Below are 26,308 nucleotides of genomic sequence, written 5' to 3'. Positions count from 1 at the left end.
ACAGACTCATCTGTGCTGCTGCTACGACGGCGATGTTCTCGTTCACAAATAAAATCTGGGTCTCTGTCCACATTGTCCATACCCTCCTCTTCCATCTCCTCAAACTCGTCATATGTCATTGTGGGGGGCCGCCGCCGTGGAGTAGAGCTCCCCAGAACAACCTCTGCGCAGCTCACTCCAACGTCGTCTTCCAGATCTTGTCGGCCGACCTCCTGCAATTGCAACCCCTCCTGCTCAACTTGCTCTGGGATTTGGGTTTCCGAGTCCTCCTCGGACTCGCCTTGTATTTCAGTGCGCGGTGCATTTCCCACAGTTAATGGTTGTGAATCCGGGCACAACATTTCTGGCTGTTCCTCCATTGACCTTTCATAGGTGGAAGTTTGTTGGGCTGGGAATAGCTCCTGCGAATACCCCATTGTGTCCTGAGGTAATTCATAGGACTGGTTATCTGGCAGTTGTGTGCGTGGTGTCGCTGCCGGTTGTGTCAGCTTTGTGCCCACTGGCTCCTTGTAACTGGCTGAGGACTCGGACCTCGTGCGTGATGTGCTGGTGCTGCTTAACCCACTGCTGGACGCTTGAGAGGTCATCCAAGTAATTATCTGGTCCTGTTCTTTTGGATTTGTGAGGGTTGTTGTCCTGGACAACATGGGCGGTATTGAGTGGGTTTTCTTGGGTGCTCCCCTGTGGCCTGTACGTGAACCGTCAGGGGAAACACCTCTTCCCTTGCCCCTTCCTCTTTCACCGGATTTCTTCCTCATTTCACTTATCCTTACAGTACACGCTGACTGGCAGCAGTACAGTGGCAGTACAGAAATGCTATACAGTACCACTATTCCCAGCAGCGACACAGAGCACAATGCTATACAGTGGCGGGTGAGCGGTGTACTACTGTTCCCAGGCCCAGCAGACACAGAGTGGAAGTAAACACAATGCTATATAGTCTGGCTGAGCGGTGTACACAGAGTGGCAGTACACACAATGCTATATAGTCTGGCTAAGCCGTGTACACAGAGTGTCATTAAACACAATGCTATATATAGCGTGGCTGAGCGAGGTGCACAGTGGCAGTACACACAATGCTTTATAGTCAGGCTGAGCCGTGTACACAGAGTGTCAGTAAACAATGGTATATAGTCTGGCTGAGCGGTGTACACAGAGTGGCAGTAAACACAATGCTATATATAGCGTGGCTGAGCGAGGTGCACAGTGGCAGTACACACAATGCTATAGAGCCAGGCTAAGCCGTGTACACAGAGTGTCAGAAAACACAATGCTATATATAGCGTGGCTGAGCGAGGTGCACAGTGGCAGTACACACAATGCTATATTAGTCAGGCTAAGCCGTGTACACAGAGTGTCAGAAAACACAATGCTATATATAGCGTGGCTGAGCGAGGTGCACAGTGGCAGTACACACAATGCTATATTAGTCAGGCTAAGCCGTGTACACAGAGTGTCAGAAAACACAATGCTATATATATAGCGTGGCTGAGCGAGGTGCACAGTGGCAGTACACACAATGCTATATATAGCGTGGCTGAGCGAGGTGCACAGTGGCAGTACACACAATGCTATATATAGCGTGGCTGAGCGAGGTGCACAGTGGCAGTACACACAATGCTATATTAGTCTGGCTAAGCCGTGTACACAGAGTGTCAGAAAACACAATGCTATATATATAGCGTGGCTGAGCGAGGTGCACAGTGGCAGTACACACAATGCTTTATAGTCAGGCTGAGCCATGTACACAGAGTGTCAGTAAACAATGGTATATAGTCTGGCTGAGCGGTGTACACAGAGTGTCAGTAAACAACGGTATATAGTCTGGCTGAGCGGTGTACACAGAGTGTCAGAAAACACAATGCTATATATATAGCGTGGCTGAGCGAGGTGCACAGTGGCAGTACACACAATGCTATATATAGCGTGGCTGAGCGAGGTGCACAGTGGCAGTACACACAATGCTATATATAGCGTGGCTGAGCGAGGTGCACAGTGGCAGTACACACAATGCTATATATAGCGTGGCTGAGCGAGGTGCACAGTGGCAGTACACACAATGCTATATATAGCGTGGCTGAGCGAGGTGCACAGTGGCAGTACACACAATGCTATATTAGTCAGGCTAAGCCGTGTACACAGAGTGTCAGAAAACACAATGCTATATATATAGCGTGGCTGAGCGAGGTGCACAGTGGCAGTACACACAATGCTATATATAGCGTGGCTGAGCGAGGTGCACAGTGGCAGTACACACAATGCTATATATAGCGTGGCTGAGCGAGGTGCACAGTGGCAGTACACACAATGCTATATTAGTCAGGCTAGCCTAAGCCGTGTACACAGAGTGTCAGAAAACACAATGCTATATATATAGCGTGGCTGAGCGAGGTGCACAGTGGCAGTACACACAATGCTATATATAGCGTGGCTGAGCGAGGTGCACAGTGGCAGTACACACAATGCTATATATAGCGTGGCTGAGCGAGGTGCACAGTGGCAGTACACACAATGCTATATTAGTCAGGCTAGCCTAAGCCGTGTACACAGAGTGTCAGAAAACACAATGCTATATATATAGCGTGGCTGAGCGAGGTGCACAGTGGCAGTACACACAATGCTATATATAGCGTGGCTGAACGAGGTGCACAGTGGCAGTACACACAATGCTATATATAGCGTGGCTGAGCGAGGTGCACAGTGGCAGTACACACAATGCTATATATAGCGTGGCTGAGCGAGGTGCACAGTGGCAGTACACACAATGCTATATATAGCGTGGCTGAGCGAGGTGCACAGTGGCAGTACACACAATGCTATATATAGCGTGGCTGAGCGAGGTGCACAGTGGCAGTACACACAATGCTATATATAGCGTGGCTGAGCGAGGTGCACAGTGGCAGTACACACAATGCTATATTAGTCAGGCTAAGCCGTGTACACAGAGTGTCAGAAAACACAATGCTATATATATAGCGTGGCTGAGCGAGGTGCACAGTGGCAGTACACACAATGCTATATATAGCGTGGCTGAGCGAGGTGCACAGTGGCAGTACACACAATGCTATATATAGCGTGGCTGAGCGAGGTGCACAGTGGCAGTACACACAATGCTATATTAGTCAGGCTAGCCTAAGCCGTGTACACAGAGTGTCAGAAAACACAATGCTATATATATAGCGTGGCTGAGCGAGGTGCACAGTGGCAGTACACACAATGCTATATATAGCGTGGCTGAGCGAGGTGCACAGTGGCAGTACACACAATGCTATATATAGCGTGGCTGAGCGAGGTGCACAGTGGCAGTACACACAATGCTATATTAGTCAGGCTAGCCTAAGCCGTGTACACAGAGTGTCAGAAAACACAATGCTATATATATAGCGTGGCTGAGCGAGGTGCACAGTGGCAGTACACACAATGCTATATATAGCGTGGCTGAACGAGGTGCACAGTGGCAGTACACACAATGCTATATATAGCGTGGCTGAGCGAGGTGCACAGTGGCAGTACACACAATGCTATATATAGCGTGGCTGAGCGAGGTGCACAGTGGCAGTACACACAATGCTATATATAGCGTGGCTGAGCGAGGTGCACAGTGGCAGTACACACAATGCTATATATAGCGTGGCTGAGCGAGGTGCACAGTGGCAGTACACACAATGCTATATTAGTCAGACTAGCCTAAGCCGTGTACACAGAGTGTCAGAAAACACTATGCTATATATATAGCGTGGCTGAGCGAGGTACACAGTGGCAGTAAACAATGCTATATATAGTGTGGCTGAGCGAGCGGTGTACTACTGTTCCCAGCAGCGACACACAATGACTGGGGGGGACCCTGGCTAGCGTGGCTGGAGAGCGAACTACCCTGCCTGCCTACCCAAAGCTAAACCCACAGACAAATGGCGGAGATATGACGTGGTTCGGGTATTTATTTACCCGAACCACGTGACCGTTCGGCCAATCAGAGCGCGTTCGGGCCCGAACCACGTGACCCGTTCGGCCAATCACAGCGCTAGCCGAACGTTCGGGGAACGTTCGGCCATGCGCTCTTAGTTCGGCCATGTGGCCGAACGGTTTGGCCGAACACCGCCAGGTGTTCGGCCGAACTCGAACATCACCCGAACAGGGTGATGTTCTGCAGAACCCGAACAGTGGCGAACACTGTTCGCCCAACACTACTTGCTGGGCCAGTTCATCAGAGCAGCATTCAGTGACAGATGTAGTGGACTTCTGCTGGGAAGATGCCTATCTCTGCAGCACTGTGGTGTCGGGTGACACAGGGAAGGAGAACAGTCTGTGCAGGCTCATCAGAGGGATGAGATCATGTGCAAAGGTATGCTTCATCCCTGCTGTGTCCTGCATTTGACTGATATTGTGATGTGGTAGCAGCGAAAAACACACTCACTCTCTCTCTCACTCACTCACACTCTTTCTCACTCACTAACACTCTCTCCCACTTACACTCTCACTCACTCACACTCTCTCACTCACTAACACTCCCACTTACACTCTTACTCACTCACACTCTCTCTCACTCATTAACACTCTCTCCCACTTACACTCTCACTCACTCACACTCTCTCCCACTTACACTCTCACTCACTCATACTCTCTCTCACTCACTAACACTCTCTCCCACTAAACTCTCACTTACTCACACTCTCACTCACTCACTTACTCACTCACACTCCCTCTTACTCAATTTCACTCACCCTCACTTACTCACTCTCTCTCACTCACTCTCACTTTCACTCACTCACTCTCACTTTCACTCACTCACTCTCACTTTCACTCACTCACTCACTCACTCACTCTCACTTTCACTCACTCACTCAGACAGACAAACACTTATATCCCGCTTTTCTCCTGGCGGACTCAAAGCACCAGAGCTGCAGCCTCTAGCACGCGCTCTATAGGCAGTGTTAGGGAGACTTGCCTAAGGTCTCCTGCTGAATAGGTTCTGGCTTACTGAACAGGCAGAGCCGAGATTCAAACCCTGGTCTCCCGTGTCAGAGGCAGAGCCCTTAACCAGTACACTATCCAGCCCCTGACTCACTCACTCACTCTCTCTCACTTACTCACACTCTCTCTCACTTACTCTCTCACTTACTCACTCTCTCTCACTTACTCACACTGTTACTCACTCACTCACACTTATTCACTCTCTCTTACTTAGTCACTCTCACACTCACTCACTCTTTCATTCTCACTCACTCACTCACTCACTCACTCACTCACTCACTCACTCACACTCTTTCTCTTACTCATTCTCACTCTTTCTCACTCACTCACTCTTTCTCACTCACTCACTCACTCACTCACTCACTCACTCACTCACTCACTCACTCACTTAGTCACTCTCTGACTCATTCACTCTCTCTTTCACTTTCTGTCTCTGTCTCTCTCACTCACTCACTCACTCACTCACTCTCACACTCACTCACTCACTTACTCCCACTTACTGCCCCTATACACTTTTTCTCCTCTATTATGTAGTCTTTACAGTGGAGGTTAGTGTTCTACTATTCTACTGTTTGAATGTTGAATGCCTCTACATGACCTGATTCATCTTTGCACTCTGCAGTGTATTTACCTGACCTTCCTACAGTTCTTCTTTTCAGCTCTTGATCCTAGATCTCCATTTGGTGATGGGATATACTCTATGCACGGTTCTTACCTTTTCTCTGGTTCTCATATTTCTCTTTGAATTCTTCTACTCTAATCATGGTTGACAGCTGTTCTATGACTTATGCAGTATTCTTGCATTCACTCCTATTTTTCACTTAATTCTGCTTTTGTAAAATTTGTTGATTTTAAATTTGTCTATGTTTTATTCTTAGATATATTCAAGCTTTGTAAAGGCCTGATGAAGCGTTATCAACCCAAAATGGACTAGTGTCATTGCCTGAAATATATTTTTTCGTCTATCAAAGCACACTGTGTTTACTATAATTGTCTGTCAAAACAGAGTGATCTCCTGTATTTATGCTCTGAAGAGTCTTTGTTGACAAAAAGTTTTTACCATTTTTTGCAATTTTTGATATAATAAAGTCTGATATTGACCCTCGGATTCAAGAATGTATATTATGTAGTTTCATTATCTGAAATGATCTTCCCATTAGAGTTCAGTTTGTGTGTGGCTGAGATGGAGAGAGGACCTCTTCTGCTGAGCTCCAGCCGTTCCAGTTGCTGGAGTATCTCTTTGGATCCCTGCCTGAGACCTGTGACCCTGCCAAGGCTGTGAGGGAGGGAGAAAGACTCCATGGGGTCCACAGGGCCCTTGATGTCTAGCCTGCAGAAGGACCCCATGTAGTCTGCCACCATGCGGGTCAGCCACTGGTGCTGACTAGAGGAGGATGGTGCTGCTGGCACCTCCTCTCGGGAAAGCTCTACTGTGTAGAGTTGCCTTGTAAGACTAAGCAGATCTCGTGGGCGCCTGCTGCTGCTGGCCACAGGCACCTGCTGTTGGGATGACTGGATAGGGACAGAGGGGTGGAAGGCTGAGGGAAGGCTTCCTCCAGTTTCCAAGCAAGGGCCTCCTGCAACTCCCTTGTTCGACGCTGTAACTCGTGATCATGAGTCGGTGCATTCGAAACCAGCATCCATGATCCACGCGCAGGTGCAGAGCTCCTAAATGTCTAAAGCAGTTCTGTGCCTGAGCGTCATTACAAGCAGGCAGAGCAGCAGTGTTTGAATGGACTGAACAAAGGAGAGCAGCTCAAGCATCTTATTGCGTAGCCATGTCCGCACTGTGCTGAAGGCTGTCTCACTAAATGCCTGCAAGGCAGCGAGTGTGGGCTGTGAGGACCTTGTCAGTGCGGGAGTTTGCATGAGGATTTATGGCAGTTGGGAAGACTGGGGCTGAGGGAAGAACGATTATACCATCAGTTATTTAGTTTATTTACTAGGACTGACAAGGCTTCCCCTATGATGGGTTTATAGTTACAGAAGTCCATCAGTGTGGATGCAGGGACTGACATATACAATATACATTGTCTTATGGATATTTAACGGGCCATGCTAGAAATTGAAATAAATGAGACTGTGAATATTCTGTATGATTGATATAGCTACTGTGGGGGTGTTTCAAAACGTAGTGTTTCGTGGCAATGGTCCTTTAAGCATTAAGAGCAGCCCAGATGTCTCCTGTCCTGCATGAGTAATTTGACCCCTAGAGCAAGAGCTCTTGGTAGTTATTTTTCACACCTGATCTTAGGGCTTGTTCACACTAAAGGCGCTTTTGGGGTTTTTTTAAGCGCTGGTGATTTTCAAAATCACCCTAAAAGCGCTGGTGCAATCATTCCCTATGAGAGTGTTCACATCTGAGCGGTTTGATTCCTATCTGCTCACCAAAGCGCTGCCTGTACCATTTTCTGAGCGTTTTGAATCAATGGAAGGTATAGAGAAATCACAAAGTGCTGGAAAAAACGCTTTGTATAGCGATTTCCCAACCGCTTTTATAAATAAATACATTGTATTTATTTTCATTGTACATTCATTTTCGGGTGAAAGATTTCACTTTTCTGACTGACGTCAGGAAGTGAAAAAATGAATCGCTCTGCAAAAGCGCTCAGAAAAGCTCTTTACAAAAAAAAAGGTAAGTGCCGGGAGGCGCTAAAACAAATTGTGCTCAAAATTGAAAAAAGCTGGATCACAGTGGAGAGGCTGGGTGAATCTGTGCTAAGAATCAAGTTATGCATTGTGGGAAAAAAAACACATGGCAGTATTCCTGGCAATTTGAACATCTGAGTGAAACTGAAGGGATGCAACAGACAATATCATTGCATCACAATGCAATGCAATAATATTACTATGGGGATAGCAAACTGATTGCAGTGTGGTGCATTGCAGCGGGTTCCATCAGGATAACATGCTGCGTGCAATGCATTTACAGGGTAACGTGTGTATTTACAGTGGCAGTGAAGCATACTTTCAATGATCCAGTATGCTTCACAGCACATTGCATCACATGTCTAATGTACAATGCAACTTTTCAGCATCATTGTGTTGTGATTGTGATGCAAAGTGCATAGTGTGAAATCAACCTAAGCAATGTGCAGTTTCCTCTAAAAGGAGCAGTACAAATACTTCTACCACATGCCCTCACTTCAGCTTTCCTTTCATATATGTGTAATATGTGTACTGTGCTGTTTACATCCTTCAGGTTACCAAATAGATTCAATATCAAAACATTAAAATAACATATTAACACACAGCTTGATGCAATGAATTTATTGATAAATCAGCCAGAAAAGAAATGAAATCATATGTTGATATAAGTCAGTCATTAATTATTTGTTGTAAAGAGTATTGATTAAAGAATGTTGATTAAAGGGAAAAAAAAGAGAGAAATGATTGGATTTTCTTGGATTATTGGTATGCAGTTACACTCAGGATTAGCGGGATCAGTCCGGTTCCTGGAAGAAAGAAGAGGCACATTTAATATGTCAAACAATAGAAATTTCTGAGTATCTCTAGACTGGGATCTCCAGAGTAGAGATGTTACGGTGCAGAGAGACACACAAATAACAAGTACAAGACTCTGGAACAATCTTTTTAGTGGGTTTTAAAATAATGAAAAACATGACTCAGATTTTAAATCTATACTCTACAGTGTGTATTTTATTTAGAAAGATGTTGATTACCTCTGCATACTTTTTCCTCACAGGGTTAAACAAGAAGGTTGAAAGCACCACCTCCAAGGGCAGGCACTTGAGCGTTACCAGAAGCACTTACACCTCCTTTATTACCATCAGTGGCACCTTTACCAACAGCAGGGAGATTTGCAAGAAGTCCTTTCGCACCATTAAGTGCTGCATCCTTGTAGAGTAAAAGAAAACATCTATGAAATGTTTGCATTACAAAGAAGCTGAGAAAATGTTTTAGTATAAATAGAGACTAAGCACTGGCGTAACAATAGAGGATGCAACCCCTGCCGCCGCGGGGGGCCCGGGGCTCCCTAGGGCCCGCTCAGGGACTTTTGTAGGGCAGGAGTGGTCGCAGCATAAGAGGAGAGCGTGGCCGCAGATCGGTTTGGGAGGGGGGACATTCCCCCCCTCACCTCGGGCTCTCCACTCAGTGCTCCCCTCCTGCCATCATTGGTGGCAGCGGGCGGCGGCGGCAGGCTGAGCACATACCTCCTTCTCGCCGGAGGTCTTCTGATCGCTAAGAGCTTCATGCTGCTTCCTGTTTACACAGGAAGTTACATGAAGCACATAGTGATCGGAAGACCTCCGGCAAGAAGGAGGTATGTGCTCAGCCTGCCGCCGCTGCCACCAATGATTGCAGGAGGGGAGCGCTGAGAGGAGAGCCCGAGGTGAGGGAGGGGGGGAATGTCCCCCCTCCCCACCGATCTGCGGCCATGCTCTCCTCTTATGCTGAGACCCCTCCTGCCCTACAAAAGTCCCTGAGCGGACCTGGATTTTTTTTTGCAGGGGGGCCCAGGGATTTCTAGGTACACCCCTGAGACTACGGCCAGAGAATGAGTACAGTATGCATGTCCAGGGCTTCCTAACATTACTCATAGTGGAATTTCACCAGGCAACATTGTTGCTGAAAACTACAGTCAAATATTGCTAGAAAAGAGTTGTCAGCACCAGCACTAGTTCAGCAGACTATGACAGGCCACACCTTCACACATAAACTTCTCTCCAGCAACCTTCACGGTCCCGAAGTCCCCAGGATTGTTTTCTTTGCACCCCATACCATACACCTGGGCTTCCTTTTGGACTTGGCCTTCCCTTGCTCTCTCAAAGTGATAAGGCCCTTCATGTAACACAGTCAACCAGATCCTGCTATTTCACCGCAAAGCTTTTTTAAGATAAATACCTGCAGACAGATCATGGGCAGATGGATCGGGGATCTCCGCCAACAAATGATCAGTCCCTGATCCATCTGGCCGTATCCGCAAGCATTGTGCGCGCCGTCATAAATGAACAATCTTTTACATGATCCCGGCAAAACCAGCGAAAGTCAATGAGGATCGGGACAATCCGGCATTGTGGTCATTCAAAAACGAACAATCACCGCGGGTGGCATCCATCATGAAATATGGTTTAATGGTTTTATTATTGTTTATTTTTCTTTGAGGGCCCGTTCACACTGCACGCGTTTCCAGCCGCGTTTTGGAAACGCGTGCAGGTGGCCAAAACGCACGACATCAGACATTGCATAGAGTGCAATGTCTGATGTTCACACAGCATGCGTTCCGGACCTGTGCGGTCCGGGAACGCATGCTGCACGCAGATTTTACAAAAACGCGCGGCTGTCCCATTCACTTTTCAGTGATGGGATCAGCCACGCAACGCATACGAACGCGGACATGCGTGCGTTCGTACGCGTTGCGGTCCGCATGCGTTGCGGTCCGCATTTTGTAGTCTGAACGGGCCCTGAGGGTTGCAGCACTGGATCGGGGCTGCTGAGGAGGACGGAGGAAGCCTCAATAGGGCCCAGAGGCTTCCAGCTCCTGAGGTAAGTATCTGATTTTTATTTTAAAGAAAGTTGCAGGTTTACTCTAATTTATGCTACCTCTGGAGAGCCCTCTACAGTCCCTAAGGGATAGTTTTTAGAGACAAGTTAGTAGGGAGGGGATTATTGTAAGGCGTGGAAAGGAGGGAGGTTAGTGTTTGGCGTGGACACGGTGGAGGGGTTAGTTTTAGGCAATAAGAATGCAGGAAGGCCGGCTAGCATTAGGCATGTTAACTTTCTGTAATATCTTGTGCCAAGATTCACCTGTGGAGATATCATATAAACCTGGGATAGTGTTAGGTATATGGCATGGAAAGTTGGAGTTAGCAGGATGAGAAGGGTGCTAAGGTTAGGTTTCAAAAAGAAAGAAAGATTAGAATAAGGAGTTACAGAATGAAGGAAGGGTTGGAATTAAGCAATAGGCAGTAGAAGGGCTTTATTTAGGCTTGCACAGAGAACTAAAGGACTAGGGTATATGATCTGTGCACGGAGGGCTGCCCCCCGCTCCATAAATGCATACAGTTTATACCTCCATCATATATACCTCTTATCATATATACCCCCTATATAAACCCCATTATCGGTGAGAGATCACCATGGCCAGTCAGAGGGGAAGCTTTGGCACGTGACCAATCAGGGGGGGGGGCTGGCACCAGACTGGCCAATCACCGGCCAGCTGTTGTTTTTCTTGTTAACTTGTGCCTATGGTCTAGCGGCCATGACCACGGAACCGTCATTGGGCCAATCACATCTGATTGGTCACTGCTACTGACCGAGCACCCTATGACGGGGCTGTGGTCTCGCCCAGAGGACCATCGCCACCAGTTAGCAAAAGGAGCAGCAGGTATCTGTGATTGGCCAGTAGCACCCCCCTGATTAGTCCAGCAGGTGCCACCAGTTGAATGAGGGTGGGGATGAGGAGGGTAATGTGTGCGCCAGGAAAGCGGGTGAGAGAGCGGAGAGGAGGCAGACACCTGGTGGCCCAAACTGTGTAAATACTGCCTTCAAGATTTTGCACCTGAATCATGTGATTTAGGTGGCTTCATGTTAGGTTCAACCCTGCACAGGAAGTAGTTATTTCAAATTCTATATCTGTGTTTAAAGGAATACTTAAGTCAAAATAAAAAAAATATTTTTACTCACCTGGGGCATCCCTCAGCCCCCTGAAGCTGTATGGTGCCCTCGCAGCCTGGTTCCAATCCTCCTGTCCCCGTCGGCGGCTACTTCCAGGTTCGGCGACGGCCGCCGACAGGCTGGGAATGCGAGTGATTCTCCGCGTTCCCAGCCGCTATATCACCCTTTATGCTGCTATAGTGTATAACATACACACTATAGCAGCATAGAGGGTGATATAGCGGCTGGGAATGCGGAGAATCACTCGCGTTCCCAGCCTGTCGGCGGCTGTCGCCGAACCCGGAAGTAGCCGCCGGCGGGGACAGGAAGATCGGAACCAGGCTGCGAGGGCACCATACAGCTTCAGGGGGCTGAGGGATGCACCAGGTGAGTAAAAATCATTTTTTTATTTTGACTTAAGTATTCCTTTAAGGGGGCCTTAGATGCTTTCCTTGCATTCATAACATGCATGGCTATAATTACTAGGTAATTGCTGGCAGTGTCTATCCAGGGATTTTTTTATGTTTTGGGGCTAATTGGAACTCAATTAGAACTCAATAGAGGTATGTTTTTTTCAACCCAAATAGCTATGTAACTATGTTTAGGTTAGACTTAGGTGTATAGGAAGGGGATTGCAATGAGAGGGGGGATAGGGTTAGATGTATAGGAAGGGGATTGCAATGAGGAGGGTTAGGTGAATAGGAAGGGGATTGCAATGAGGAGGGTTAGGGTTAGGCAGGAGAAAGAAATTCACTGTGGTATAGGAGGTTACAAAGTGGTAGGGCAGGTTTGGGTTAAGCATTAAGTAGTAGAGATAGGGGATCAACCAGAAACTGGTACAAAAAAATAAAACAGATGAAACTACCATTGCAAAGCCAATAGTAGAACACTATTTTACCTATCAGTAGGGACAAGTTAAAATCTCCTTTGAAGTAATTTTGAATTTGATTGACTCCATTTTTGGTCAAAAAAACAACAGATTTTCCACATTTTTGCAAAAATGAGAACTATTCTGAAAATGTGTTTTCTGATGCCCATTGACTTCAATGCATTTGGAAAAAATGTGTTTTCATATGCAAACCATACATTTTCATGTATACAGCCATCTATGCATCAATGTCTTATCTCCTGCTCAGTTAGCTCACAATTAATCTTGTACTGGAGAAAATTAAAACTTAACCTTTATGGGCAATTAATAAGTAAAAAGAAAAGACAATTTGGATGTAACTGACCAGAGACCAACAACTACACTAACATAGTGGAGGTGGATGTCGACCTGTCCTTACATCATGCAAATTAGCACCCCCAGTAGTTTGTGGAATGACAGGTTGAAATCCACCGCCACTATTTTTCTGTAGTTGTTAGTCACTGATAAATTACATGCAAATAAGGTTCTTTCTCATGCTATCTTTCATCTGTGCTACAATGTAACAATGATAGCAAAACAAAAATGGCCACTGACTCTCATTACTACCTATAAATATCAGTGGTTACCTAAATGAATGCACACTTCTATTTCATTCAATACCTTTCTTACTACATGTGACAGCTAGGCCCTCTATCCAATAAGCAAGTCAATCTGAAGTGGGAGGAATATAGTTAAAGGTGAATGTGCCTCCCTCCACCCTTACTCCATGGCTGCCTGCACATTTAATCCTGGGCTACGTATGTATACCCCCTGATTCACTGACATTGTTGATCCTGATATGCACTGTCCACACATGATTATATTAATTATTACTCATGTTCCATGAGCATTATATCTACACACTAGCACTCTTATTCTTTTTGCACATTGGTTATTTATAGGAGGTTTTTCAGGTGATTTGCAATTGTTCAGACCCGGGTCCAGTACTGCTTAACATTGGGTTCAACTTTTGAACCCATGTTGGGTAATTGTTTGCAGCCTGCAGGGTTGATCTTGAACATAGGAGGTGAGGCATTGTTGGTTGGTTCCACATAATATTGTATTGTGGTCAGTTGCTGATGTCAGCACTTGTTTTAAATGTTCTTAGATGTTCTTAGACAGAATGTCCAATAAAGCGTTGTTATATTTGTAATTGGTGGTGCAGCGTTTTTGTGCAGGATTTCTTTCCTTTTCTGGTTTCTAATATAGTTAAAGGTGCAATTGCCGATTACCTGTTGAAATGCTACTTGCTCGATTGCTGCTCTGATCCACATTTTGTAATACCTGCTAAATCACTGAGCTAAGGAAAAGCAAGCAGATCAGCTGCTCTGACTACTTTGTCTTTACTGTCCTCAGCCTTGTCTGGCTATTGTATCTCAGGCCCCCTTGAAGCCAAGCGGTCTACATTACAGCAACCAGCATTTTATAAGGAAACTAGTCTACCTAAGCCCGTTTAAAAACAGGCTCTAGGTAGTGATTTAACCGCGCATGCCCGCTGCGTGCGCCTGCGCCGCGCTCACGCATCGTGCGTGCCATGCGCACCCGCCTGCCCGCCGCATGCACATGGCCGCCCTGCTCCCTGGCCTCACCTCCCGTCCCAACGGCTTTCTGTACTGCGCACATGCGCAGTACAAAAAAGCTTCGGACAGACAGACAGGGAAAGTGGATGATGCAGGGACAGTTAGGTTTTATTGTATAGGATAAAGATTGCAGCTTCCACCTTTCAGTCACCTCATATTCAAAAAGTGCTCGATACTTGGGATTATTATAACTGTTTGCCTTTTCCTTTTTCAGCCAAGTTATTACATACAAGTGAAACTTGAAAAATTAGAATATCGTGCAAAAGTTCATTTATTTCAGTAATTTAAGTTAAAAGGTAAAACTAATATATAAAATAGGCTCAATACATGCAAAGCAAGATATTTCAACCTTTATTTGTTATGATGATGATTATGGCTTACAGCTTATGAGAGCCCCAAAATCAAAATCTCAGACCATTCGAATATTGTGAAAATGTTCAATATTCTAGGCTCAAAGTGTCAGACTAATCTTCTACTACGACTCTAACCAGCCAATTGATCCAAATCACCTGCAAATAGGTCCTATTTCATATATTACTTTCACCTTTTCACAGTAATAAATGGACTTTTGAATGCTATTCTAATTTTATGAGTTTCACTTGAATATTAATACCGTATGGATAGTCTTCTGAAATTCTCTATTGGCAAGAGTCAGATTCCTGTTTAGTCACATGAGTTGAACATGAGTCTATGTTAATTAGCTTGTCATTACTTAGCTATGTACACACATAGATTTTCCTCCCCTGAGATGATCCTTCATACTCATGCTGGGGAAAGCTGTCCTTTGACTTTGCTGACAAGTATTCGACTTAGCTACATTATCATTGACCAATAGCTATTGTTATTTTGGGAGCTTCTTCCAAAGTTCCTGCAACAGGATCCAGCTTATTTGTCCCCCCCCCCCCCCCCCCTCTACATAGAATAGAACTGGCTTCTCAGCTGGCAGCTGGGCAGTGTGTCTATACAGTCCTCCTTCCTAAAACTGTCACCCAAATACACTCTAACAACTGTTTGAAGTTAAAATAGCTTAAAATGTGCACCGACTTTACATTCAAGGTCAGTTGTGTTTAGTTTGACCTTAGTTAGTCCCCTATTTACCATTTACATGTATAGCCAGGATATGAACGTATGGTAATCTCAATGTAAACTGAAATCAAAGTGATATCAGAAGCCTGTGTGCGCCAGCAGTATTACACCTGGGAAGATGAAGAAATAAAGAAGTAACTGATATCTTACCACAGCGCAAAAAAGTGGGTTAAGAATGCCATCAACCGTTGCCTGTAAAAGAAGATTTAGAAACAAACTATGTCAAAGTAATAAGTTGATGAGGTTTCCTTAGGTTGGTTGTGAAACTGGAATAAGAACTGACATTTACAATTTCTTTTTGGTCTTTCAAAAATTACCAGCTGCAAACTTTGGGGTATTCTCCAATCTGTGTGTGGCCAGCAACATTCTGGCACAATTCTGGAAGTAGTCAGAAAGATAACTGGAGACATATTATCAGCCAATAGAATCAGAATCAGAACACCTCATCTGCATATCGAGTCTGGGCCAATAGTTCAGAAAGTAATGACAACAGTCGTATAGGCTTTAGTAATAATAGATTTCTTTAAAGAAGAACTACGTCTCCAAAATAGTTTCTTAGACATAGGGGTGTTCGAAAATGCCAATTTCCGATTCCGTGGAAAATCCGCATTCTGCCATTGCCGATCACTGATACCGCTACCGATTCCGCTTTCCGCTACAGATTTCCGCATTCCGATGCGGATTTCCGCCGGAAATCGCAGAAATTTCGGCGGATTTTAAAATTGATTTTCTCAAAAACTATAAGGTCTTTTTGAAAACTTTTTCTTCATCTTGTTCACAGTGTCCTGTTTAATAAACCCTGAAAATGTGGTGTGTCTAGGACCTATGGGGGATTTGCTATTAACCGCTAAAGTTGGCGGCTTTTTAATGTAATATAAAATGCAGAAAATCCGCATTATCCGTCATGCGGTAATTGTAAGCCAGACAACTCAGAATGAATAAGACAATCAGAGAATGTGGACATTTCCGCCTAAATCCCAATTCTTTGATTGGTTTATTCATTCCGAGTCTTCTGATTGGCTTAAAATTACAGCATATCGCATAATGCGGATTTTCTGCATTTTAAATTACAGTCAAAAGCCGCCAACTTTAGCGGTTAATAGCAAAGCCCCATTTCCGATTTCTGCATTCCGATGCGGAAATGCAATTTCCGATCGGAAATACGGAAATTGCATTTCCGCAGAATCCGAATGAGCATCCCTACTTAGACAGTCTGTTCTCTGTTATATGGCTATAACATGTGTAATATGTACTGTCTTGGTAGTAATTACTTTTGCCTTCAGGCACAGTGCAAAGCAAGTCAGGAGACAGTCTGTGAACTTCACTAAACATCAAAACTGTAATAGTGCTGTACACACTATATACATAAAAAAAGAACAAAACTTGAACAAAATCCTTGCCACCTGATGAGTGACTTACTAGAACCTAAAGCTGAGAATCCCCTGACCTGGGTGCAAACCTAATGTTTGTTACAATGCAGAACAGAAATAAACACCAGCATAAGATTCAGATACATTTTCTTTCAGACCACCACAAGCCTGTGGTTCCCAGAGCAGGACTACTTGGACTGATCAAATTACCAATTTTTCCCCACAAATGTATCTAAAAAATGAACCGGGCTCCTTGAGTAGCTGTAATTGATCTGCAATGGGAGAGATTTGGGGAGGGGCAGCAGATTGCAAAATGTAAACCACAGAGGTCCAGAGAGATGACTTGAGAGCACTGCAAATTGCAAACCTTTTTTCCTGTACAATTTTTGATGGATTTTAAAGTTCAATGCAATTGTACTAAATGGCACAAAAAATTGAGGGCTTTCTGGGAAACTGCACATCATAGCAATTTCCTGATTGCATGTGAGCTGTAAAGCAGATTAGAACATGTGCAAGTGAAACAAAGCCTTTAAAATAATGGTAGGTTTGCAGAATTAGAATCTCAGACTAAATACAAACAACCAATAAACAAATAAACATAATATATTGATAATAATCTAATTATAAAAATCAGGACTTTAAACATGGTCAGCACCATGTATACTATAGCCTCCTGTGTCGTATTCACTTTGTAGTGTCTCATGTATTGTTTCTATATTGTCCCCTGAGTGGTGCCTATTGTATAGTGCCCTTAGTATATTGTCCCTTTGTAATACCCCTTGTATTGTGCCAAGTATATGTCTAGTTCTCCTCGTACCCCTTAGGCATAGCTTGTACTGGCATATGCCCTGCCTCCCACTCCCAGATTGTGCAATGCTTGGCTATGCCAGTAAAGCACAGTTATCTGCTTGGATGATTTCCTTGCGGCTGGCGATTTATTGTGTGATCTCAGAAATCCTATGAGAAACAGCTGCAATAAAGTTATCAGCGCTAAATATCTTGTGATAAGCTCCAATGCACAATCTGCAGAGCAGTGGATAGCAGCTTGCTGCAATGCAAGCTCTGAACTGGTGGGGGTTCTGTGGTTCAGAAATCATAGCGGCCATACATTTAAGAATAGCACTTCAGAACTATGGTGCTTATTTAATGTTCTAGGACATTTCTAAAATGTTAAATAACGATAGTAACAAAATGTCATTACTGGCATCTAGCATTATTATTCATTACAAGCTCCCAGCGATCACATCTCCTCCACTTCCTGGTTAGTTTCCAAGTGTCCTGCAGCCAGCAAATTCCAGTGCAGGAACTGAAGCCGCATGGTGATTGGCTAGCTGCAAGAAACCTTCAAACTAACCAGGAAGTGGAGATGTTATTGTCAGGAGCAGGTAATCTATAATAAAGCCCCTGCCCACTCTCACACTGAACCCCCTCTCCACCTATGCCTAACCCTAAGACCCCACCTGGTGACTATACCCCTGCTGCTAAACCTTTACCCCTTAAAGTGGAACTTCAGCGTAAACAAACATTCTGTCATTAAGTTACATTAGTTATGTTAATAAAAATAGGTACTGTATATACTCGACTATAAGTCGAGAAATTTAGGTCTGATCTACTTTTGTAAAGTAGGGGGGTCGACTAATACTCGCAACAGACCTACATTTCTGACTTGAAGCAGAGTATAAAGCATCTCCTCTGCTCTACATTTGCTGCATTCTGCCCCCCTTGTGCTGCTAGCCAGCCAGATTGTGTCCCCCTGCTTCAGTTAAGATGCCTGGTCGCCATAATCCACCTCCCCCTGCAAGCTGCATAATGGATTAACCTCGGCTCTGATAACACATGATCTCATACAGCCAGTGGAGCAGGAGCAGCTAAAATCCTCAGTTGAATCTGGAGCTCCATTTAATCTTTTTACTGCTTTAATCACTGAAGTGTCAGCACTGCTGATAACAGTGACACCTTTATTGTGCAGTGCTGGGGAGAGCAGCATTATCTATCAGCATTGAATCAGTTTGCATTAGGGCTGGTTCAGACGGACGTTTCGGCGGCGTTACGTTCGGGGCGTTGCGGCGGCTGCACGGTCAGGCTTTCAGTAACCTTTGTGTCGCGGTCGCGTTTTTAATCCCCCCAGGGGGACATTAGCCGTCGCGGTTGGCCGCCCCCTGGAAGCTACATGTAGCTTCCAGGGGCAGCACGAACGCTACCGAAAATCGGGACCCGAACGCCGCGTTCGTGTAAAAGCACGCAAAAGCTCGGTGTAAACGCTTCCATTCACCTGAATGGAAGTGTTTAGCGCAACGTTCCAACGGCTTGCGGTAAACGCACCGCAAGTGTCCGTCTGAACCAGCCCTTAGGTCTCCCGGTCCTGCTTCCTAGTGACATGAGGAAGTGGGGGAGGGGATCAGAGTAGCAAGACATGCTGGATGGGAGCTGAAGCCAGCGTGTTTCAGTGATTTGTGGAGGATATCAGCATTGAGAGGAAGTTTAGATGCATCCAGACTGGGTAATTCTCTAACATGTTTATTTGAGTCATAGGATTGGGCTCATCTTCCCTGTCAGCACTCAGCTCCTGTGTGCATTGTTGCTTATCATTGTTTTTATAACTGAGGCAAGATACTTGAAGTGATTAACCCCTTGTGATCTGCAAGCATGTTTCCAACACTGTGCTGCTTTTAATGTTCTGTATTAACATATCAGCAGCACAGTGTGAGGAAGATGCATGGAGATCATGCATGGTTGCTCCTGGTATCAGTATCATACATGCCCACTGTTATTATTATTTAGTATTTATATAGCAGTGACATCTTCTGCATTGCTGAACAGAGTATATTGTCTTGTCACTAACTGTCCCTCAGAGGGGCTCACAATCTAATCCCTACCTTAGCCATATGTCTATGTATCATGTAGTGTATGTATCATAGTTTTGGGCCAAGTTAGGGGGAAGCCAGTTAACTTATCTGTATGTTTTGGGATGTGAGAGGAAACCATAGTGCCCGGACGAAGCCCACACAGACACTGGCAGAGCATACATTGTTACGTTGCATACAGATGTTGACCTGGCTGGGATTCGAACCGGGAACCCAGCACTGCAAGGCGAGAGTGCGAACTACCTTGCCACCATGCTGCCCTTAAAGGAATACTATCGATCCACATATTTTTTTCAATTGACACAGGAATTGTTTAGGAAGTGCTTCTAAGTACTGGTGTATACATTTTAGTAGCAACTTCTTTGTTTACTGTTATCAAAATACATTCAAACTTTACTGACGCCAAAACTGATGGCTGACTGAGCCATGAGGAGAGGGGAAATTCCCCTCACACTTGATCAGTGAACTCTATGTGTAATTCTGCATGTGACAGAGAGAGAGAGAGAGAGAGAGAGAGAGAGAGAGAGAGAGCTCCCGACAGCTGCAGCTCCTGTGTCCTGTGTTTCTGACTGACGTGTCTGAAGAGAGCAGAGGAAATGTAACTAATTGTCACAGCTTTTCATACGGCTTTTGCTTTCAGAGTTTGATATGTTTGATATTTGCTTTCTGTAGTCTGATATGCAACTCTGGCTGTGCATTGAAGCAGACACCCCTTCTGCAATTGATTTGTCCCAATGTAGCTAAATCCTACCCCCAATAAATTACAGCTTTTGCCTCTGATATTTAACATGAAAAGTAGGAAAATGTTTACACAGCTACACACTGTCATTTTAGAACACTTGGGTATCGATAGTATTCCTTTAACCTTGTTTATGATTTCTTCCAAAGACAGAAGGTTTGGACTTGACTACAACTTTGCTGGATAGAATTATATTCGAGACTAAATGCCATTAAAAAAATGCGATTAAAAAATGCCAGCTTAAGAGGGTCAAATATTGGGGTCGACTTATACATGAGGTCGACTTGTATTCGAGTATATATGGTGGGTAATATAATCTCTTACCCACCCTGTTTTAAAATAACAGGCAAATGTTTGTGATTTCATGGGGGTAGCCATCTTTTTGGTTGAAAGTAGGTGAAAGGGAGCATGAGACACAGTTTCAACTGTCCTGTGTCCTGATCACCCCTCCCAGCTGCGCGCGCTAGGCTTCAAATCTCAAATTCAAAATGTAAAAAACGAATTTGCGCAAAAACAGCAGAACGAGAACAACAACATCAGAAATCCCATCATGCTTTTTAGTCTGGAGGTTCACTTTTCACTTCACAGTAGGAGTGTGCGCTGTTGGTCATCCACAAACTTTCATAGCATTTGAGTGATGTTTTCCTGACTGATTTGTTTATAAGCACTGCACCCGGACATGGTAGCTGCTGTATCTTCAACAATAAATTCTGTCTACTAGCTACACTTTACCCAATATCCACATGTAATGCTACTATTCTTCACCTTTAGCACCCCAATCCTGTCAGTGTGCCTGCTTGTTCACTCTTTACCAATAAGTAGTAGTGGTGGATACACTGTTTACTATCTGGTGTGAGAAGAGGAGGAGCAACATAAGTGCAGGAGTGACTGTTTTCAGCAGTCCCTGAAGGAGCAGGATCAGCAGGAATGTGGAGCAGATCACCTGACCACCTGCTGGCCAGGCATGACAACATGTGCAGCAACATGTCTGAGACCAGGCCCTGCATGACTAGAACTGGAGAAGGTAGAAAATCAGCTGGCACTGCAGCGTTCTTCCCCTTCTATACTCTTGCTAATATAGTAATTTGATTGTATAAGCAATGGGGTTACACTAATCCAGGTCATTTGCCCCCCCCCCCCCCCCTCAGCCCCTCCAGATGTACATGATGCCAATGCATCTTTTTAAATTAGTCCATTCCCACCTAGTCCCCACCTCTGCCACTTTTGACTAACATGGTGCATCGTATATGGTTCCAGTCCCTGCCTTAATATAAATGTACACTATATATATATATATATATATATATATATATATACATACCTGTATATATATATATATATATATATATATATATATATATGTACTGTATATATATATATATATATATATATATATATATATATATATATATATATATATATATATATATATATATATTCGCTCACCGGTTATATTTTATTCAGCCACTGGATGGCACCTATCCCCCACTGTCATCCAATACATGCAATAGCATTTGCAGCCATCTAATAAGTTTGGTCTGCAAAGGATGCCATAAGTGGGAGGTGAGGCAACAACCAGGAAGTTTGGTGGAACACATATGTTCCACTGTGCTATTTGCTGCTCTTAAAGGAAATGGGCAGATTTTTACGGCGTGGATGCGCCGAATACCGTCCCTAGAGCTTATTTAAACCTGGATTATTGGGAGCTTGCTCTCCAGCCTCAGTAGAACCGCAATATAGCACGAAACGGCCATCAGGCGAGCAGTGCCCAGCACCCACTGCTACCACCACACCTCTGAGCACCGGTATGTCCATGCATGCTGCACTACTGTTTTGTATTTACCCATTTGGACTGTGCCTCAGTTTTTGAAGAATAAATGTACTTTGCAGTGCCGATCATTCCTCCTCCTTCCTTCATGACTACAACTGTTATCACTAGTCTTTACACGGTTAGGAAACCTACAATCTCAGTAGACAACATAAAGAGGAAAGGCTAAGAGAATATACAAGCAGTAATAATAACAGCAGTAAGAATTTACCGCAAGATTTGATGCAAGTGGTTGAACCAAACTGATGACAGGTTGTACAGTTTCAAGGGCTTTCTGAAAAAGAGACACAACATTACTGGTTACTTCCAGGTGGATTTTTAAAAAAACTATAACCTCACAGGGCAGATAGCCATACATTTACATTACATATCACGGAATAGGCCACTTCTGACCACATTATAATGTGTGTAAGGGTCCTTGATTCTCCCCAAAGTGTCAGTGAAAGATTATCCAGACTAGCCAACCTTATTCTTCTTTAGCTCACCCCACCAGCTCTGAGCCACTTTATCTCTCTTCATAGCAACAGAGCACATCACTAGCCTGGAGGATAGCGATGTGCCTGTACAGAACTCAGCCCCAAAATGTTGCCTGACTGACTGAGTCCTTATCACTTGTAGGTCCCACTAATTGTAACTGTATACACTCCTTAAAGGGAACCTAAACTGAGAAGGATATGGATTTGTCTTTTTAAAATAATACCAGTTGCCTGACTCTCCTGCTGATCTTGTGTCTTTAGGCTTCTTGCACACCAAGACGTTGCGTTAGGTGCCACGTTAAGGTCGCATAACGTGCACCTAACACAACGTATGGTGCTGCAAGAGCCGACGGTAGAGTGAGCCGCGTTAGGCGGCTCGATTCCTATAATGTCTCCCAGAGTGGCGCTGATTGGCCAGCAGGTCCACGTGATGCGGAGCGAGACACTCCGCATCACGTGGTCCCGCCGGCCAATCAGCGCCCGCCAGTGAAGTGAATATTAAGTAGCCATGTGCGCGGCTACTGTAGCTGGCTCTCCCCGCCTCCTCTCCGCCCCCCACTGCGCATGTGCAAACAGTCTAACGCGGCTATAGCCGCTCCAATGCCGTAGCATGCTGCACTTTGCGGAGAACGTGCAGCGTTACATGTAACACAACGTGGGCTGTGTGAACAGCCCACTTGTGTTACATTGCTGTGCGTTGGGGGAGCGTTACAGGCGCACTAACGTGCGCCTGTAACGTCCCTGTGTGTAAGCAGCCTAAATGCTTTCAGCCACAGCCCCTGAATAAGCATGTAGATCAGGTGCTCTGACTGAAATCAGACTGGATTAGTTGCATGCTTGTTTCAGGTGTGTGATTCAGCCACTACTGCAACTAAAGACATCAGCAGAAGAGTCAGGCAACTGGTATTGTTTAAAAGGAAACATCCGTATCTCTCCTAGTTTAGGTTCCCTTTAAGGCACAGTTCTAAATATCTAAATATATTACCTGCCAGCCTGGTAAGTGCAGTGTCTAGGAGCTAAGCCTCGTATACACAGTAACAGGACAACATACATAAGTGACTATTTAGGGAGGTCTCAGCCATGAAGCTAGTATGTCTACAAGTGTCCCTGTAGTCATTTGAAGCTATGGCATAATGGTATGATGAGTTATTTTTAAATCAATAAAATACCTTTAAATTCCCCACCATGCAAGAAATGATTTAAAATAAGTTTGACATTACTTTACTTTTTACCTACTTTTTAGTACTTTTTGAATTGCTTAGTGTTGAAACTCAGGAGAAAAGTTAATTGAATAAGAGCTAGTAGCTTTAAAGGACAGTGACCGTTAAGAGCATTGTTCCTCTCCTCACCTCAGCTGCCAGAAGCTCCATTGTACACTGCGCTGTCATCCCTCCTCCCATCTCTGTCAACTGACTGTAAACATTGGCCCCTATTCAATTCACTTTTTCTCCTACGTTTTCTCCTAGGAGATCATTTTTCACCTTCTATTTAAAGGGAAGATCCGCGCTGCCCAAAAAAAACAAACTACACTTACCTGGGGCTTCTTCCAGCTCCTGGCAGTCGATCGGTGCCCTCGCCGCAGCTCTTCTCACTCCCGGTGTCCAGCGGTGAAGAAGCCGCCTCGCCAGGTCGGCTTCCGGGTTGGCTTCCTGTGTGCTCCACGGCGCGGGTCACGTGGGGTACGTGACGTCATCAAGTCTCTACTAGTTCTGCGCCAGCACAGTAGAGACCCGATGACGTCCCTACACCACGTGACCCCTCGCCGTGGAGCGCTCAGAAGCCGACCTGGAAGCCGACATGGCGAGGTCGGCTTCTTCACCGCTGGACACCAGGAGTGAGAGGAGCTGCGGCGAGGGCACCGATCGACTGCCAGGAGCTGGAAGAAACCCCAGGTAAGTGCAGTTTGTTTTTTGGGGCAGCACGGATCTTCCCTTTAAAATAACTTTTCAGCACTCTGAAATCAAAACAGTACCAAAAAGTAGGGGGCAAGTACTGTCAAGATTATTCTTAATATTTTCTTGCTTACTGGTGGCTTAAAATGCATTGCATCAATAAAGTGTAAACATATCACCTTGGGCAAAAAGCAAATTGAATAAGGGCTCTTGGGTCTGTTAAGTGTTCCCTGCAGTGTCACTCACAAGATCAAGTTCAGTCATGAAGGTGACACTAATAGCATGGCACACATGCAATTAACTTTTTATCCTGAGTTTTCTTCTAGGTCAGTGATCTTCAAACTTGGCTCTCCAGCTGCTAAAGAACTACAACTCCCACAATGCATTGCAGGAGTCTCACAGCCACAGTCATAATTCATAAAGGCAAATGCATTGTGAGACTTGTAGTTCCGTAACAGCTGGAGAGCAAAGTTTGCAGATCACTGTTCTAGGTGATAATTTTAAACTTGTCAATAAAATGCCTTTTAAACCTCCAGCAAGCAAGAAAATACTCAAAATAATTTTGATAGTACTTTTTTAGCCACTTTTCAGTACATTTTCAGTTGAAACGTGCTGAAGAGTTATTTTAAATAGAAGATGAAAAATGATCTCCTAGGGGAAAACGTTAATTGCATATAAGCCCATGTGCACAGATCTTTTGTTCATAAGAGATAAGACCTTCTTCAGATGCAAGATTTTGTGTAGTCAATAAGAGACAAGACTAAGAACATGAGACAGGACAGAGATGTAAGAAGCAGGGATACTTAGAACAACCAAAAGGCAATGCAACAGGAAAGAAGGCCAAAAAAATAAATATCAAATGCAAGAACAATGAGGAGACAGGATGAGACAGGAAATGCAAGGCTGGGACTAATCAAAGAACTCCAGGACACGATCGGAGTGGATGAACACTAAACAGCCAAACCCAAAGCAAGACTGGGGACAGGATTACAAACTGTGACAAATCACCAGAAATATACCAGATAGAGGTGTAGTAATGCTAGGATCTCGGCTGGGATGGAACTGAATGGCCTCCTTGCCTGAGTATAATCTAGCGTAGTACATGCCTTAAAGAGACTCTGTAACAAATTTTTCAGCCTTAGTTCTTCTATCCTATAAGTTCCTATGCCTGTTCTAATGTGCTCTGGCTTACTGCAGCCTTTCCTAATTGCACTGTCTCTGTAATACATCTTATCTCTTTTCCTCTGTCGTGTCTGTCGGGCTAAGGCTTGAATGTGTGGAATGTGCAGGGCTGCTTGTGATTGGATAGAAGCGATACACACCCTCTGCAGGCCCCCTGCACACTCTGTATGACTCACACACTCTGTTTATGTGAGCCTTTCACAAGCTGGTTAGTTTGTTTGTAAAAACTGCCTAAAACTGTTAATTACAAGCCAGGATTGCAGCAGAGAGTGGCAGAAACAGCACAGAGAGGCACAGGAGAAAATAAGGAATAGAATGGTATGCTTTTTAGTGTGAGAATATTAGAGTACAGATTCTCTTTAATGCTAAAGGTGTGCATAGACCAACTTAGACATCATGTGTTGTGAAACTGCTGAGCAGTCAAAAAACAGCACTACAAGACACAAAGGTTCAAGTCTATACTCCACAGTTCTGGGAACAGTCATAGCTCCTGTAATAGATTGATGTATTTCAAACAGTATAAACTGTATGCAAAGATGGGAAGACAAACTACATTTGCAAGATCTTATATAACAGATGACAAAAACAAAACAGAGTTGGCCGGGTCGGGCAGTAGTGCACAGGTGCAGACCCAGCAGCTTGCATCCTTGATCGTGCACCCATGGCCGGGAGCACTCTGCGCATGTGCACGACATCAACTGTAACATTGTGTGCACGTGCAGAGCACTCACAGAAGAGGCTAAGGGTGGCATTTAGGTGAGAGTGGAGGGGGGAGGAGGAGAACGGGGGAAGCGG

At 44.8% G+C, this 26,308-nt stretch overlaps 1 protein-coding gene across 1 annotated transcript in view; it reads right to left on the bottom strand.

The window, feature by feature from the left end:
- Positions 1-8,226: 8,226 nt before the first annotated feature.
- The window catches only part of LOC137522504 (uncharacterized), a 55,225-nt gene continuing 37,143 nt past the window's right edge, over positions 8,227-26,308 (bottom strand). The window contains exons 12-15 of the mRNA XM_068242576.1: positions 22,175-22,237; positions 15,313-15,354; positions 8,655-8,829; positions 8,227-8,426 (exon numbers count right to left, since the gene is read on the bottom strand). Of these exons, the coding sequence (XP_068098677.1) occupies positions 8,680-8,829; positions 15,313-15,354; positions 22,175-22,237 (255 nt within the window). The 3' untranslated portion in view covers positions 8,227-8,426; positions 8,655-8,679. The remainder of the gene's footprint in view (positions 8,427-8,654; positions 8,830-15,312; positions 15,355-22,174; positions 22,238-26,308) is intronic.

This window comes from Hyperolius riggenbachi, chromosome 6, assembly GCF_040937935.1.
Source record: "Hyperolius riggenbachi isolate aHypRig1 chromosome 6, aHypRig1.pri, whole genome shotgun sequence".
Taxonomy (NCBI): domain Eukaryota; kingdom Metazoa; phylum Chordata; class Amphibia; order Anura; family Hyperoliidae; genus Hyperolius; species Hyperolius riggenbachi.
Note: the sequence above shows the minus strand (reverse complement) of the source record. Positions and strands in the feature narration are given on the sequence as shown.